Raw genomic sequence first — 15,288 nt, forward strand, 5'->3', positions numbered from 1 at the left:
AGGACCAGCGATTAATTTGAATATCATCATACCCATATCAGGCACATTTCACATTCTTCACTCGTATCCATATCGTACCAGGACACCCTCAGGGGACTGTCCTAACACACAGCCTCATCGTCAGGAATTGACCCAAGCTTCCACATGATTTTAGAATATACACAAAATCTCGATGACACACAGCTCTCTACGAAAAGTGCCTCGTACAGTGCCAGAATATACCATGGCTCCTGGGCTTCGTAAAAATTCCACCACCAATTCACTTAGTGTCAAACACTCGTGGAAGGAAGGAATGTATAACGGGGTGCATAAACAGGGGGTGCATAAACAGGGGGTGCATAAACAGGGGGTGCATAAACAGGGGGTGCATAAACAGGGGGTGCATAAACATGGATGTTCAACATCCCCGAGAATAACTGAGCTCAGGAATTTCCTTTAATGAGGATGTTTATAATCACTAAACTGTCCACGAACGCGCACATGAACGTTCACTTGAGCCTAGAGTGCGTTGGGACCGATGGAGTGCGTTGGGACCGATGGAGTTAACCGCGTTGAACCGACGACGTGGATCTGACGGCGTTCCCCGAAGCTCGAGTGTGGTGAAAGATGCAAGCACTCTAGGGCTTGAAAGATCTAGACTCCGGTGGTATGTACGTACGTTCGCTACTCCCACCGAGCCGTGGACCAAAACACAGGAGCTACGTTCGGAGAGAGTGGTTGAGAGAGAGTGGTGAACTGGGAGAGAGTGGTGAACTGGGAGAGAGTGGTGAATTGGGAGAGAGTGGTGAATTGGGAGAGAGTGGTGAATTGGGAGAGAGTGGTGAATTGGGAGAGAGTGGTGAATTGGGAGAGAGTGGTGAACTGGAAGAGAGTGGTGAACTGGAAGAGAGTGGTGAATTGGGAGAGAGTGGTGAATTGGGAGAGAGTGGTGAATTGGGAGAGAGTGGTGAATTGGGAGAGAGTGGTGAACTGGAAGAGAGTGGTGAACTGGAAGAGAGTGGTGAACTGGAAGAGAGAGCTCAGCTGCTTCTTAGCACTGTCGACCCCACTGTATCGCCTGTAAAGGTGCAACTCTGCCTTAGAAGGAGATATAATAAGGGACTTTCTACCGTATTCTGACTCTCAATTTGGTCTATTCATATCATATATTTCACCCAAACATCGAAACCATGCGTCTCGAAACCCCTTTTGTACTTGGATTAGCCACTTCAGCATATGCTCTGTGGTCAGTTACTTACTACACCACAACCGATTGTTCAGGGGCGGGAAAAGAGGTTGGAGGCTTCGAAGCCGGGTGCCAGACTCTGGGAGCCGGCACGGAATCGGTCAAGGTCTCTACAGACAGTGGCAACAACATCACATTGAGCACGAGCAGCAACTGTAACCCTCCTTGCGAGGATGTCATTCCGAGTGAAGTAACCAACCGCTGTGTCAACGCCGCTATTCGTTCCTTCTTATCTTATTGATCGTAAGTCATTTGCTTTGAAATACCTTCCCCACCTCGAACTGAATCTGCAAATTAACACTGGTTCATTAAAGCGCTGAAAACACGCTGAAGGGCCGTTGGTCAAAAGGCTCAGCCAAGGGACTAGAATGAGCTTCCACAATCTTCTTGTCTTTTACTCTAAATATCGAGACTCCGTTGTTTCTTTTCCATCCAATTTTATCATAGTTGATATCTTTGCAGCTAGTTACAGTACACTAGAGGAAAGAGATTGGAAATTGAAATGGCAAATACGGAAGGAAATACTGTATGGGCTCCAAGGAGACACGGCTTATACCCAAACATGCATGTACTGGTAGATTAGTGATAGTTGCCCTTTCGGTTCAGCCGCCGGGCGTTAATGAATTGTGTGTGTACAAGAAGTTCTAGTGACCGGATTCGTTTACTCACATTTTTGCGGACCAGCTGGGTCATTACGAAGAGTATCATAAGAAGAAGCCAAACAAGCATTCTTCGTTGTTGAATGATGTGCGTCTTGCTTGCGCACACCTGTCAAGCTCCCCAGACGGGGACTATCAAAGTCATGAAGCGGATGGTCAATCAGATGACGAGGGGGAGGGAGCCCCGATGGATGAAGGCAGTGATAAGGACCAAAATGACTGGGCCATGGAGGCCGACGGTGTGGCCGAGCATGAACAGGGGTCAGTCAAGGACCAATCTTCTGACGATCCCTCCGAGGGTTCGATCATGATGGCTTTTACTATTTGTCAGAAATATGGTGGATTCGCATGTGGATTTCTGGGTATATACCCACAATATCTTACGACATCATTATCAGACACCTCACAAAATCGTGCATACTACTCTTTGTCAGCATGTCCTACAAAATTGCCAGTTTCATAGTTTTTAGTTAGTTAGAGAGTTTGATATCACCGTTCTGGAACCCATACAGTATTGGTCACTGATTTCCGTCACTATTCTGTCCGAATATGTCTCAATATTATATCTTTGGGTGGATGCCATTTCGAAAAAATGCTGACTGAGAGATTGATAGCCTAGATGTTCGCCAAGAGTAAGTGTCACTTTAGATCGACGCCCACTAAGAATCTCCCAGGAAGCCTTAATGCTGAACCAGCCCTTAACCCCTTGGCAGTCCCATCCTGTCATTCAGCCTTTCCCTCAATATGTTGGATCATGCTATGTTGAAATAGCTAGACACGTATCGCGGATGTAGGAGCCGCCGAAGATGTAGCGGGTGCTGGGACCGATGTAGAAACAATTGCTGTGGTGGCGCCACAAGCCAGGCTGTAGGAAGACACGGTGGTCAAAACAGAACCTACTTGGTGCTTAGTAAAATACAAATATTTCATGTTTCCACATACCCCTTTCAATTGATGCTGCCTTAGTCTCACCGGATTCAGTGGGGCACGAGCATTTGATATAGTTCAAGGGCCTCCAGCTCCCTGTATAGATCATTCCATCAATATCTTCACTTGCACCAGCTTGCTCGAAGCAGTCTGTGCAGGCAGCTCCTCCGCTTCATATTCGACGTCAATGGCTTGGTCATTCGACATAGGGTGACAGAAGAAGAAAGATCTGGAACCTACCCATTCTGGAACAAAAGCTCGCCATCTTCATTTCGAAGACAATCACTCTGCTTCAGAGAAGATGTATAAAAAACACCACCATCGTCAAAGTTCTGGCACGAATATGTCAAAGCTCGAGAATCGGAGCTAAAATCGTACCAACAATTGTCGGCATCTGCCCATGCTAACAACAGAATGAAAAGCGCAAAGCTAAGACGAATGAACTGCATATGGAAGGGCTGGACTGGGTGAAATAATATGAAAGATGGAGATGTCGGTCCATAAGAGACTAGGCTTTTATGTTGTATGTTTCGCCGCCCCCTGTCTGTTACATATCAGATTCAAGCAGATGTTCTGGCCGTAGTGCAGCAAGCTGAAGAGCAAACACCGTGGCTATATCGTTGCTATGGGCGTCACATTTGCGCGGTATGCTGCGGGTGTCTCTCGGCCGGTTAACACGGCCATTCTCAATATCTTGAGGTAGACCTTGATTTCTTTAAGCTTTAACCTACCACGCTCCTCAAAGCTTTGTCCCAGTACCATGGGAACAAGTTTATTAACAGCGACGTTTGCTGCGGCATATTCGGTTCTTTGACCAGCCGGCAGATTCCTATCCACAAACGATCGCCACCGCCAACAGGTGGTCAAGCCTCGGTCGCCTTAACCAAGTTGTATTAAGTTTTGGTCTGGATCACGGTTAAATCAACGAAAGTACCAGCACCTTCTTCAGTCGTGTCCAATACTTACTTCTACTAGATCTACGTCAGAGATGTCTGCCATCTAATGCGGTGATATCTCAACGGCAGTTACTTTACCGCACGGTCACCCCGCCATCACACTCTTCTTAAACGATGCATGTGCATGTGCCACGCAGGCTTGTAATTGGATCTTCTTCAATTATATTGACCAGGTTCTTAAAACGGTCATGCTTCATGCCCTTGTGGACCATATTCTTGCTCGCAGGTATCAAAGCGGAGATGCAGAGAATGCTCTTTTTGCACCAACCTCAGATTCCCAGCCAATAGTATTGCCTCCAGTCTCATCATCAGCAATACAGAACCTCCAAATCACTGCTTGCAGGCCACATTCAGTCGTCAGAACCGCAACTATTCTGCCAAACCAAAGCAGCACACACACGCAAGCAACTTTCGAGTCTCCATAACACACTCTCAAATTCCAATACAACTTCGAGCATTTGTTCGGCACCAGAACGCCATACTGAAGACTTTGAGGTTGCCGTCCCAGATACAGACGCGCTCGAAATCAGTTTCACTATTTTATTCTCGTTGATTGCTTTCCAGTCACTGTTTTTATCGACGCTAAGTCTGACCTAGCTAGTGCATACTTGTTACCGTCTTCCTATTTGACAGCCATAAATGGGCTATGCCATATGTACGTCGAGATGGGTCTGGCCAAGACTTAAGAACCAAAGAATATAAAATGGTGAAACTAACTTCGAGCGGACCTGTACTGCAAGCCGGTAGCGGTGGTGCAGTGGTAAGCACCCCGAAAGGCAAGTCCGGTACTCCTCTGGCGAAGGATCCTAGAAAACATGATTACCGTGACGACCTCGCGGATCCGATCTGGCAATTCCGTGTTTGCCACGATTCGAAGGATTGTTCCCTGGGTGGCACTGTCAAGGCCGATGACAAGTTTGTCCTGAACGACGTGATTGGAAGGGCTGGAGATGGGCCCTGGTTCATGTGCCACGGCGCCCACTATCGGGCTTGCGACAGGGACCATCTTGTCAAAGAGCTCACCGCCCGGCGGTGGTGCAACTCGGATGGCTGTGGAATTTGTCTTTCGACCGACCCCAAGGGTATTGGCCGCGTCTGTCCTAATGGTCGATCTCTTGGGGATGATACCAACCCTCGTGCCTGCATGCCTTATCTTTTCGAGGAAGTTGCTTGCCTTGCGAAGAACCCTTTGGCGGGAGCGAAGCAGGGGACAGAGTCTTCTCTTGATGAAAGCGATTTTATGGAGGATGATGATTCCATGGATCATGAGCTGTGACGGGCGAGCTGGGGAGATTGAGTTTGAAGTCTGTCTACGCGGGAGGGGGGGAGGGCTTTGAGAGCCTGAAAGCAGACCTTAAGAGGGGGGAATGAAGCCATGGATGCACTTAGTCTGTCACTACAACTAATTTCAATTCAGTCATCCAGTCCAATCTTCTGATGGTCTGTCCTTTAGAACCTTGGAATTAGTAGATTTAAGCTACGTCCCATGTGAACATGCATATCGATGATCTGATGGTTCCAAAGGTACATGGTCAGGTACCTTAAGTGCTAGTTTTCACGACCAGTTGACCATTAATACAGCCATTACTATCGAGTACTGAGGCGGCCAAGGACACGGTTAGGGACGCGATCGGGGACGTAGTCATGGTTATAGTGTGGCTATAGCTGTAGCCATGCCGCGCAAGTCTTGGTGCAGTGACTCCGCCCGCACCAAGAATCTGGGCAAATCCCCGAACAAAACAGGTTTCCAGGTGAGCAAGCCGAGTCTCGCTTCGAGCCATCCAATCGCCCCAATTTTTACCCCAGCCGTGGGGGGCTTCGATCGGTGGCAGCCCTGGAGAAGTCGTTGAAGCGATGCGATCGGACCGATCGCGATAGCCCCGCCTTACACTGGGACATAAACCGCATGTTGGTAGTCAAACTAAGGAGCAGTTCATCTCGACCAACGTTGTCGGCACTTTGATCCTCCAAGAGGAGTCTTCTAAATTCAGGGCGCAGATAGAGAGCTTTGTCTTCTTCAGTACAACGAGTAGGGGTCGGCACGAATAACGAATATATTCGTGTTGAGATAGGTAGTGTTGAGATAAGTGATTGTCTGATTGACTTAGATTGACTTAAGGAGTTATCTTTGCCCTGAAACGAAGGAACGGAGTGAAGGGTATACTACCCTGCGCGACCTGCCCGCAAAACTTTGCTGCGCTTCCCACTACCAACCTCTTTGCTGATCTCAATGCTGATTCGCTTGTTCTCTTGCCAAGAACTACTCTTATTTGTTGTTTCTTTCTCGCGCTCTCGCCTTTCGTTCGCTGCTCTCCCGTTGTATCACGTGTCTCTCGCATTTGATCGACGATGGTTGGTTCTGTTTCTGTGCCCTTTGGCTTCCGCTTTACCTCCATAGGAAGCGTGTTTTGCTCCTGCATTGCTTCATTTGTCATGTTGCGTCTTCATCCTTGTCGCTATATCCTGGTCGGTCTGAGATTTTATTGGGTCCGTTTTGTCCCTTGATCCTTGTCTGCCACGTATCCCGCAGATACGTGGCCGTGTGCACGTGCGCTCTTGCACGAATCCGATCCTGATATTTCTTTATACCAGCAGAGGGGAAGAAGCCAATGCGAGCACGCGGATAGTCAGGTAACATGGGGCAGGGGGCTCTCCCTTTCCCTCAACGCAAGGCAAGGTTCCTCACCGACATCTTTCATACGGTGATCGCCTCTTGTTCTTCTACCTGCTCTGGTTCGCCTGGCCCAATTACCCTTTGTCTTTCTGCAAGCTTAGGAATAGATACCGTTCACCAGGTCAACTCCCCTACATATGTCATCTTCCGCTGCGCTTGGTACCCTTTGCTCTGGCTGTGCCAGACCATGGCTTTCTACTCAGTTTGTGACCTGCGACAATTGTCGCCGGAATGATTATCCAAGAATATTCTGAACTTGTCAACCGCTAACGATTTAGGAGCAAGTAGCCTTTCTACTTTGCCGCCACACAAATCTCTTTTAAGGTGTGTAGCACGACTGCTTCCAACATCCGGCCTTCTGCCTCACCAACCACAAAGTGTAAGAATCTACACTTGCGGGTGCGATCCTCAAGCTTGAAGACGACCTCACGATCCGGGAAAGAGATCACCACCGGAAGTATTGCTCAATGCATGTGCAGCTATACTGGCTTCAATCCTCCGAAGGACTTGATTTCCTGCAGGCACTCGATATCCAACAGCTCCGATCCGGGCCCGACCCTCGATTGATGACTGGAACACAAAGACTCCAGGAGCTCGAAAAAGAGATGATTGCTACATGGAATGAACCTTCAGATATATGAGGCCGTTCCTCACCGTGAAAGGATGGTTCAATTATATAACTTCTTTTTTTACTTCACATTAAAATATCGTCATCTCCAGCAACGAATCAACATAAGAAACATTTGGTTTAGACCTAAAACTCACTTGCCAGATGAACACTTATTTCAATTTCTAAAGTGCCGCATCCCCTTAAATGTTTCAATTTAACTTTACGGATATATTTCTGCGTCTACGCTCAGCCAATCACCCTTTGGGCCATATGATGCTATACGACTTGGCATGCATATCTGATTTATCTTATTATCCTTGCGTAGTTATCGCGCTCTATCAGAATTATCCCTTCAGCGTCATTTTATCTCTTCAAACCCAGCTCGCTTTCCATCCCGTTTTGTTTCAGGGCCACAGCGTGCGCAGCGCGCGTCTTCCAGTAACAGGGGCGGGATGTCTCATATAGGGAGGAGTTTTATTGGGGTTGCCTCACGTGATGCCCGCACAGAGCCCACAGGCCTACGGAGGGGTTCTCCCCTCCCGCAACTGCCTCACGGGAGTCAATGCTCGCCTCTGCTGGTACAGTAGTAGTAGTAGTAGTAGTAGTAGTGTTCATTTACCCTGTCCCCTCGCGAGTTGATTTCCCAACTAGACTAAAATACGAATCCGTACCCAGCCTAGTGGGTTGTGGTTTAGAATCCAACTCTCCCCCGTAAACCATAGACGCTTGGCTGGGGGCGCGTATGAAGCTCTGCTGCCTGGCTGTGTGGCCAATCATAGGCCGTCTTCTGGTGGCTCTGGGTGCTCAAGAACGCGAACTGTGAGGATCGAACCGGCGCGCTCAAAGGCGGTGCAACTCGGGCTCATAACCAGTTGATTTCCCAACTAGACTAAAATACGAATCCGTACCCAGCCTAGTGGGTTGTGGTTTAGAATCCAACTTCGCGAACGATATGCAGGATACAACAACTATATATCATGAATGAAGTACATGTAGAGTGATCCACTTTCTGACTGAATCTTAGAGCCTCGTCACGGCCTACCCTGGCCCATTGCCGCTCCCGTTGTTAGGCTGCCCTTGTGGCGCACGACTGCGAAACCTCTGTGACGCCTCGGCGAAGTCCAGTACGGCCTGAACCGTCTTCGCCCTCGAGACGGTGTCTGGCTTACCTCTCTCACCTTCCTTTGAGCCTCCCAGCAGACTCGACACGCTGTTGAACGCGTCCCCAACACTTCTTCTTAATTCTATCCGCAAGTCTCGTAGTTTTGGACATTCCAACAACACGTGGCTAGCCGTTTCCTGCGCGCCGCACTCGCAGCGATCGTCGTCTCGGAAGCCAAATTTCTTGGCGTAAGTGGATAACCAATTATGGCCCGTGCGCAGCTGAGTGAGCAAATATGCTCGGTTCCTGGGCAGGTTCCCATATAGTTTTCTGGTGTGCCTCGCTGGTAGCGCGCTGTCCACCTTCCGTAGATGCGCTCCTTTGGTGCATGAGTTCCACTCCTGCTCCCACTGAGCGTGAATCTCGCCGCGGAGAAATGCGTTCTCTCTCGTCAGCAGCGGCCGGAAAGGATGGGTTTTGCCCGGTTGCGCGGCTTCTTTGGCGAGTCGATCCGCGGCCTCATTCCCGACGATTTCACAGTGTCCTGGCATCCACTGGAGACGGAGGGAAATGTGCCCTGCTTGAACCTCGGTGGCTGCTAGGAGGATTGCATGGATGATTCGTTGCCCCGATCTATTTTTCACATTCTGGATTGCTTGCAAAGCGTATCTGCTGTCGCAGAGGATTGTTGCTGTTGCTTGCCTTTGGTTTCCAAGGACTGCGCATTGGTGAGCCAGTTTGAATATCATGCTACATAACCGCGTAGAAGATCCCCATCAGTTCCGCTACATGAACCGACCACCGTTCCATCGACCCCACTTGCACCTGTTGGGATTCCGTTACCTCATCACTGTCGTTGAGTGCGACGACGGCGGCTCCTAGATGGCCCTCGCGCCCGGAGGCGTCCGAGTAGACGACAATGTCCGATGTGTTCCTTGCACCCTCTGCTCTTTCTTTGGCCGTTTCCCGGTCGTGTTCGATTTCGTTATCCGTAAAGGCGTCCGGGCGCCAGGAGGGCAGCGGACGGGAGTCAATGGTTTCCAGCTCATTGAGCCTGTCGACGTCCATGGTCTTCAGCGCTTCTGCTAATGGGAAGCGGGCGTACGATCCGACATTGTTCCTACGGTTCTGGGCTCTTGACAGAGCACTCCAAATGGGATGGTCGCGAGGTAGAGTGTGCAGTCAGGATTACAGTACTTCCCGAAACTGATATCACCACCTGCACTCTTCGTTTGATTCCCCAACCCTAATACCAAGATCTTCTATATCGTATTGGGAATAGACCCGAAGTATCAATATTCCTCTTAGATTACCTATACGACCATTTACGCCAAGTAATACATACTAAGCTCCCAGGAATTGTGAGATCCCCAAATTACATGCATTTTATAACCCAGCGTGCCCGGATCTCCATCAAGATAACGTTTTCTCCTAATTGAGCAGAGGGTATATGCCCTCGGGAGGTCTCGAGGTCTGGCCAGATATCAAACTAACCAGGCAAGTGTCTCTTTAGTTTGGCTTGTTTGTAAGAAGTTGCTGCTCAATCAGATACCGGAATAATACGCCATTGATTTTTATCATTGAAACCGAATATAAAATACTGCCAAGACCGGGGGCCATGAACTTTAATAGGTATAGCGTGTTTTGAAAGTGGTGAAATTGATTTCAATCCATCCTGTATCAATTTCGAATTTCACTGCACTTGTTAGTGGGACAAACCTCCCCGCTTCCCCTGACTGTTCCTTCCGATCTCTGAGAACGTGAGTGTAGAGGCTATAAGAGTCCCCTCAAAAGTTTAATTTGAGCAACCACGACCCCTGAATTATGATTGCCACTTCACCCCTTAACCCCGCGACCACGGCCCAGTGCCTTTTTAGTAAGAGTGACGATATGGAAAAAGCATTTATTCATCTACCCGAGGAGTTACTCTTCCTGATTGCAAATTTTCTAGAGAAAGAAAAGGACATCAGTTCGTTATCTCGAACTTGCCGAAAATGCTATCTTCCCCTCAACTCCTTCCTCTATCGCCACAATTCGTTGCTAGGAAGTTCCGCTTTGCTATGGGCGGCCCAGCGGGGGATGGAAATGACAGCTCGTATCTGTATTCGAAATGGAGCTTATGTTGAGGTTACTGATATCTACGATCACGACAGAACACCACTATTCTGGGCCGCGTACAAGGGCTACGAGGCTGTTGTGAAACTCTTACTTAAGACCGGGCGGGTCAACGCTGATTTAAAGGACTCCCACGGCGAGATACCTCTGCTCGCAGCCGCTTAGAACGGTCACGAAGCGGTGGTGAAGCTCTTACTTGACACCAGGCGTGTTGATGTTAATTTAAAATGCGTCTACGAGACACCGCTGTTCCGGGCCGCGTATTATGGCTACGAGGTAGTAGTGAAACTCTTACTTGAAACCGGACACGTTGATTTGCAGCCAAAGGACGACCCCAGTGGTTGGATACCGCTGTATGTCGCTGTATGGTATGGCTACGAAGCGGTGGTGAGGCTTTTACTTGCGACCGAGGGTGTTGATGCAGATTTAAAGGACAACAACGGCTGGATACTGTTGTTGCGAGCTGCGCAGGCGGGCCACGAGGTGGTGGTGGAATGTTTACTTGAAACTGAACAAGTTGTTATGCAGCCTGAGGAAGGCCCCAGCGATTAGACACCGCTGTCCGTCGCCACGCAGAATGGCTATAAAGCGGTGGTGGAGCTTTTACGGTAGAGCGAGTGGCGAAGCTTCTAGAACCGAGTAGGTCGATAAATCAGGAATTTGTAAAAAATATAAACAGGCTTAAAAATCACATTCCCATAAAGGTTCATACTTTAAAGGGGCTAGCTTAGTACCATCTTAGTATGACCACTAGTGATTGAATGTGAAAACTAACCTTAACCAAGGAACGAAGGCTTCTAAAATAGTGCCAATTAGGTCGACTTACAGACTGATACAGCGGCTAAATACATATCCATAGATAGACTTGACACAACTCCGCTATAGAAAAGGGTAAAAAGGGCAGGAGACCTTTCCCTATTCTTCATCCCCTATCTTCTCTCCTCAAACCCGCCTTCCCCACTACTCTACCCGTACAAACCGCCCCGTATCACGCCGATCAGCCTTATGACCGTATCTCGACTACCCACGGCACCATCGCCGCTAGGGCTGTCTTATTTTATGGATAGCTCCTAGGCGGCGTCACCCCTCTCGAACTAGCACAGAATGGCCTATATCACAAGCCACTCGGGCTGAATAGCCGAGCCGTATGCTGCTTTGCCTATGGGACGACAACCCCTTTAACCACATTCTTGCGAGCCCCTATCGAAAAATACTATACTATACCACGACTTCACACAGAGAATTGCATATGGCAGATCATCTATCGCGATCTAAAATCACTTTTTGAACCCGACTCAGTGTCCCAGTCAATAACTACTTCGACCAAATCACCACCTAACTACCACTACCTTCCCTCTAACAGGGTACCCCCAAAGACAATCATTTCAAACATCAGCATACAGTGCCAGGAATCTCCAGCCGCCGGTCCTACTACTCTTACCAGACTCCTACCACCCCCGCAACCTCGACCGCAACCGCACCCGCACCCGCACCCGCAACCTTTGCAGCAGGCCGGCTCTCCTTACCCTCTCCAATTGGCACAGACTACTACTTCTCTACCTTAACTTCGAAAACCGACCTACGCCTCGGTCATCTAACGTGCACCCATATCTTTAGCGCAACCGATACCTAAAACTCACTAACCCGCACCTCCCCTCAAATTCACATATACACAATCGAAGTGAAGATGAACAAAGCCCGTTAATAGCTTCGCAGATCTAACTCATAGGTCACTAGCAGTGGTATACTTCATACAAGGAAAATCAGTGTTAGAATGGCCTTAGATAGTCCATAGGGTATAAAGGATAACCGTTTCAAGAACATATTTAATATAGTTGAGGAAGATCTGATTATAAGTCTGCGTTAAGAAGACTGTGATAGCGGGGTAAGCGTGCGGTAAAGTAACTACCGTTAAGATATCACCACATTAGATGGTAGGTCTCTCTGAGGTAGACCTAATAGAATTAATTCTTAGACACGGTCGAAGAACGTACTGGCACTTTCGTCAAGGCTTCTTTAATAACCACCGACTTGAACAATCACCGACTTCCGCTTTCCTTATCGATATACTTTTTGTTTAAACGTTCTTACTTGAACGCTTAAGTTTAAACATACGTTATTTTAACGTGATTTGATTTAACGTTCTTACTTAACCGTTCTTACATAAACGCTTATGCTAAAACATGCTGTGTTTGTTTAAACGTTCTCACTTGAACGCTTATTTCCAAATGTGCTTTATTTTAACGCTTCCCTCGTTCTCAGCTATCCTTTCATATCGATATACTTTTTGTTTAAGCGTTCTCACATAAAAGCCTATATTTAAACATTCTCATATAAAAGCCTATATTTAAACGTATCATATTCAAACATTCAAAAGTACCTTTCTTAGACGTGCCTTATTTCAATGTTCTTTGTCTTTGAACAGTTCTCACTCAATCGTTCTTACCTACACAGTAGTATTCAAACACTTCCCTCGTTCTCAACTATCCTCTTGTACTACGTAGCTGATTAACTAAAGACATAGGTGGTCGTAGTATATAATTGAACCGTTAAGATTAAAGCTTCTGTAAGACTTACTTTCGAGGGCTGAGCCCACAATATTTAGACGAGAGGAACTATAACCTTTAGGTTAATTAGATTGTTGAAGATTATTATACTGTACCTAGACAAAATTAAACTATGGTCTCCCACAGCGACTTAGGCAGCGATAGGTAATCTATTAAAGCTAGGGTGTTAAAATCGGCGGTATCAAACGGTCTTATCTTGAAGGTCTAATAACAATAGGCGTTAGATTAAGGAGGACAATTAAAATAGTAGCGTTGATAGCGAGGGCGCTTAATGTGTATGAGAAAGAAGCTTATAAAGTTTGAAAAGAAAGAAGGTGTAGATAACGATAGCGTTTAAAAAGCAGAGCGTGTAGTACAAAAGGAAGCTAAGAACGAGGGAAGCGTTTAAGTAAGACCGGTTAAACAAAGCACATTTAAGCACGTTTAAGCATAAGCGTTTTTGTGAGAACATTTTTGTGAGAACATTAAATCAAGGCACGTTTAAGCATAAGCGTTTAAGTGAGAACAGTTAAATAAAGCACATCTAAGCACATTTAAGCACAAGCGTTCAAGTAAGAACATTTAAGTGAAAACAGTTAAATAAAGCTAAACAAAGCACATTAAAATAAAGCATATTTAAATATAGGCGTTTATATAAGAACGTTTAAACAAAAAGCATATCAATACAAAAGGATAGCTAAGAACGAGGGAAGCGTTAAAACAAAGCACGTTTAAGTGAGTACATTTGAGTGAGAACGGTTAAGTAATAACATTAAATCAAAGCACGTTAAAATAACACATATTTAAACTCAAGCGTTCAAGTAAGAACATTTAAACAAAAAGCATATCGATAAGGAAAGCGGAAGTCGTTAGTTAGTCAAGTCGGTGGTTATTAAAGAAGCCTTCAACGATAGTGCTAGTACCTTCTTCGATCGTATCTAAGTATTGCTTCTATTAGGTCTACCTCAGAGAGACCTGCTATCTAATACGGTGATATCTCAACGGCAGACTTTACCACACAGGTCACCCCGCTATTACAGTCTTCTTAAATAATACATATGTATATACCACGCAGACTTATAATTGGATCTTCTTTAACTATATTGACCGTATTCTTAAAATAGTCATCCTTTATGCCCTATGGACCATCTAGGGCCATTCCACCACCGATTTTCCTTATATGGAGTATACCACCGCTAGTGACTTACAAGTCAGATCTGTGAGGCTATTAACGGGCTTTGTTTATCTTTAAAGGTCACAGTGATATCCTAGTAAAAGTTAGTAGCCAAACTTAACATTCCAGTATTTTACTCACCGTCCAGTAATCTCGAGGAAAGGAGGATTGGAAAATCCGTCGATCGCCTTAACGAGAGTGGCGGACAATAATAATGTATACTACCTCTAGTCCTACCCTCTTTAGGATTCTTGATAGGAGTGTAGGTATGGTCTTACAAGTAAAGAAAGGACTGCAGATACAATAGAACTAAAATGATATCTAGTAATCTATCTGTGCCTAGGGACAGCTATATGCGCTATAACAAACTAACAATCGCTGCTCTATAGACTTATATATATATTAGTATAAACAGAATTATAGTTATCTACGCTATCGATAATCTCGCCGTGGCTTTTTCTTGTGTCTCTATGACAGCCACTTTACCACGTCGACTTAGTATATACTGTAGCCTTGCATGGGGAGATAATAGCGTGTTCTTTTCGGGTCCGTTCAGCGATCCGGTCTTCAACGTAAAGGCTACCCTAGTCCGCAGAAACCAACGTTCTCAAACTAGTAATGCCTTAGTCGCCTGATCAATTAAGGCAGTATAACTGTACTAATTCGCTTGTCCTCCTAATAAACCGAGACTATAGGACTTGATTTATTCGACTATTATAGTTTTAGGACCTACCTGGTAACACTCATTTTTCCTTAAGCTTAATTAGCTAAGCTATAGATACTCTAGTTAGTATAATACCACTAAAGTACCTTAGATAAAACTCTCCTAACTTCTATAGGAAATACTTTATATCCTTACCACAGTTAATTCGCGGGCAATTTGTGCAGAGAAAATCTAGGGAAAGCTTAACCAAGACCTGACTACCACGTAGAAGGCCCTGACGCAGGTCACCGACGAGCTAGAGTAAGTGAGCAAATTAGCTAATCTTATTTATAAGGTTAGCTAGCGGATAGGAGCTATAACAGACTATCTTCTTAAAGAATATGGTATTAAAGAAAGTTCCTGAGGCTCAGATTTATTTGAGGTTATACTTAACAGCGTGGTCGAGAAAACAGAGGCGTAGGAGCCTAAAAAGGATATAGAAACGGTGGACGTCGGCTTAAGAAGTAATATTTCAGGACCTGCAGAAATGGGCAGCTAAGTTATACTTGGATAACGGTCAGCTAACGTGTAAATATTACCTACATACTAGCCGTTGGGTTTCTTGCGGGCGCGCGCAGTCACCCGTGTTTGTCAACG

At 46.4% G+C, this 15,288-nt stretch overlaps 6 protein-coding genes across 6 annotated transcripts; 4 read left to right on the forward strand and 2 right to left on the reverse strand.

Moving 5' to 3' along the window:
- Positions 1-663: 663 nt before the first annotated feature.
- N7479_002413 (uncharacterized protein) lies at positions 664-1,405 on the reverse strand (the record flags this gene model as incomplete). Its single annotated transcript, XM_057250110.1, has 2 exons — positions 664-1,048; positions 1,239-1,405. The coding sequence occupies 2 exons, from the start codon at positions 1,403-1,405 to the stop codon at positions 664-666; spliced, it is 552 nt and encodes a 183-aa protein (XP_057114542.1).
- Positions 1,406-1,787: 382 nt separating this feature from the next.
- N7479_002414 (uncharacterized protein) lies at positions 1,788-2,347 on the forward strand (the record flags this gene model as incomplete). The annotated part of the gene is made up of 2 exons (XM_057250111.1): positions 1,788-1,799; positions 1,910-2,347. The coding sequence occupies 2 exons, from the start codon at positions 1,788-1,790 to the stop codon at positions 2,345-2,347; spliced, it is 450 nt and encodes a 149-aa protein (XP_057114543.1).
- Positions 2,348-2,916: 569 nt separating this feature from the next.
- Positions 2,917-3,260, reverse strand: N7479_002415 (uncharacterized protein; the record flags this gene model as incomplete). Its single annotated transcript, XM_057250112.1, is given in 2 exon segments — positions 2,917-3,040; positions 3,052-3,260. 2 exon segments carry the CDS (start codon positions 3,258-3,260, stop codon positions 2,917-2,919), a joined length of 333 nt encoding a protein of 110 aa, XP_057114544.1.
- A 1,210-nt stretch (positions 3,261-4,470) lies between these two features.
- N7479_002416 (uncharacterized protein) lies at positions 4,471-5,043 on the forward strand (the record flags this gene model as incomplete). Its single annotated transcript, XM_057250113.1, has 1 exon — positions 4,471-5,043. The coding sequence occupies one exon, from the start codon at positions 4,471-4,473 to the stop codon at positions 5,041-5,043; it is 573 nt and encodes a 190-aa protein (XP_057114545.1).
- Positions 5,044-9,977: 4,934 nt separating this feature from the next.
- Positions 9,978-10,820, forward strand: N7479_002417 (uncharacterized protein; the record flags this gene model as incomplete). The annotated part of the gene is made up of 2 exons (XM_057250114.1): positions 9,978-10,376; positions 10,434-10,820. The coding sequence occupies 2 exons, from the start codon at positions 9,978-9,980 to the stop codon at positions 10,818-10,820; spliced, it is 786 nt and encodes a 261-aa protein (XP_057114546.1).
- A 191-nt stretch (positions 10,821-11,011) lies between these two features.
- On the forward strand, positions 11,012-11,833 carry N7479_002418 (uncharacterized protein; the record flags this gene model as incomplete). Its single annotated transcript, XM_057250115.1, is given in 3 exon segments — positions 11,012-11,021; positions 11,154-11,317; positions 11,336-11,833. The coding sequence occupies 3 exon segments, from the start codon at positions 11,012-11,014 to the stop codon at positions 11,831-11,833; spliced, it is 672 nt and encodes a 223-aa protein (XP_057114547.1).
- Between the last annotated feature and the right edge of the window lie 3,455 nt (positions 11,834-15,288).

This window comes from Penicillium vulpinum (assembly GCF_028829585.1).
Source record: "Penicillium vulpinum strain IBT 29486 chromosome Unknown utg000001l_segment0_segment0, whole genome shotgun sequence".
Lineage (NCBI taxonomy): Eukaryota > Fungi > Ascomycota > Eurotiomycetes > Eurotiales > Aspergillaceae > Penicillium > Penicillium vulpinum.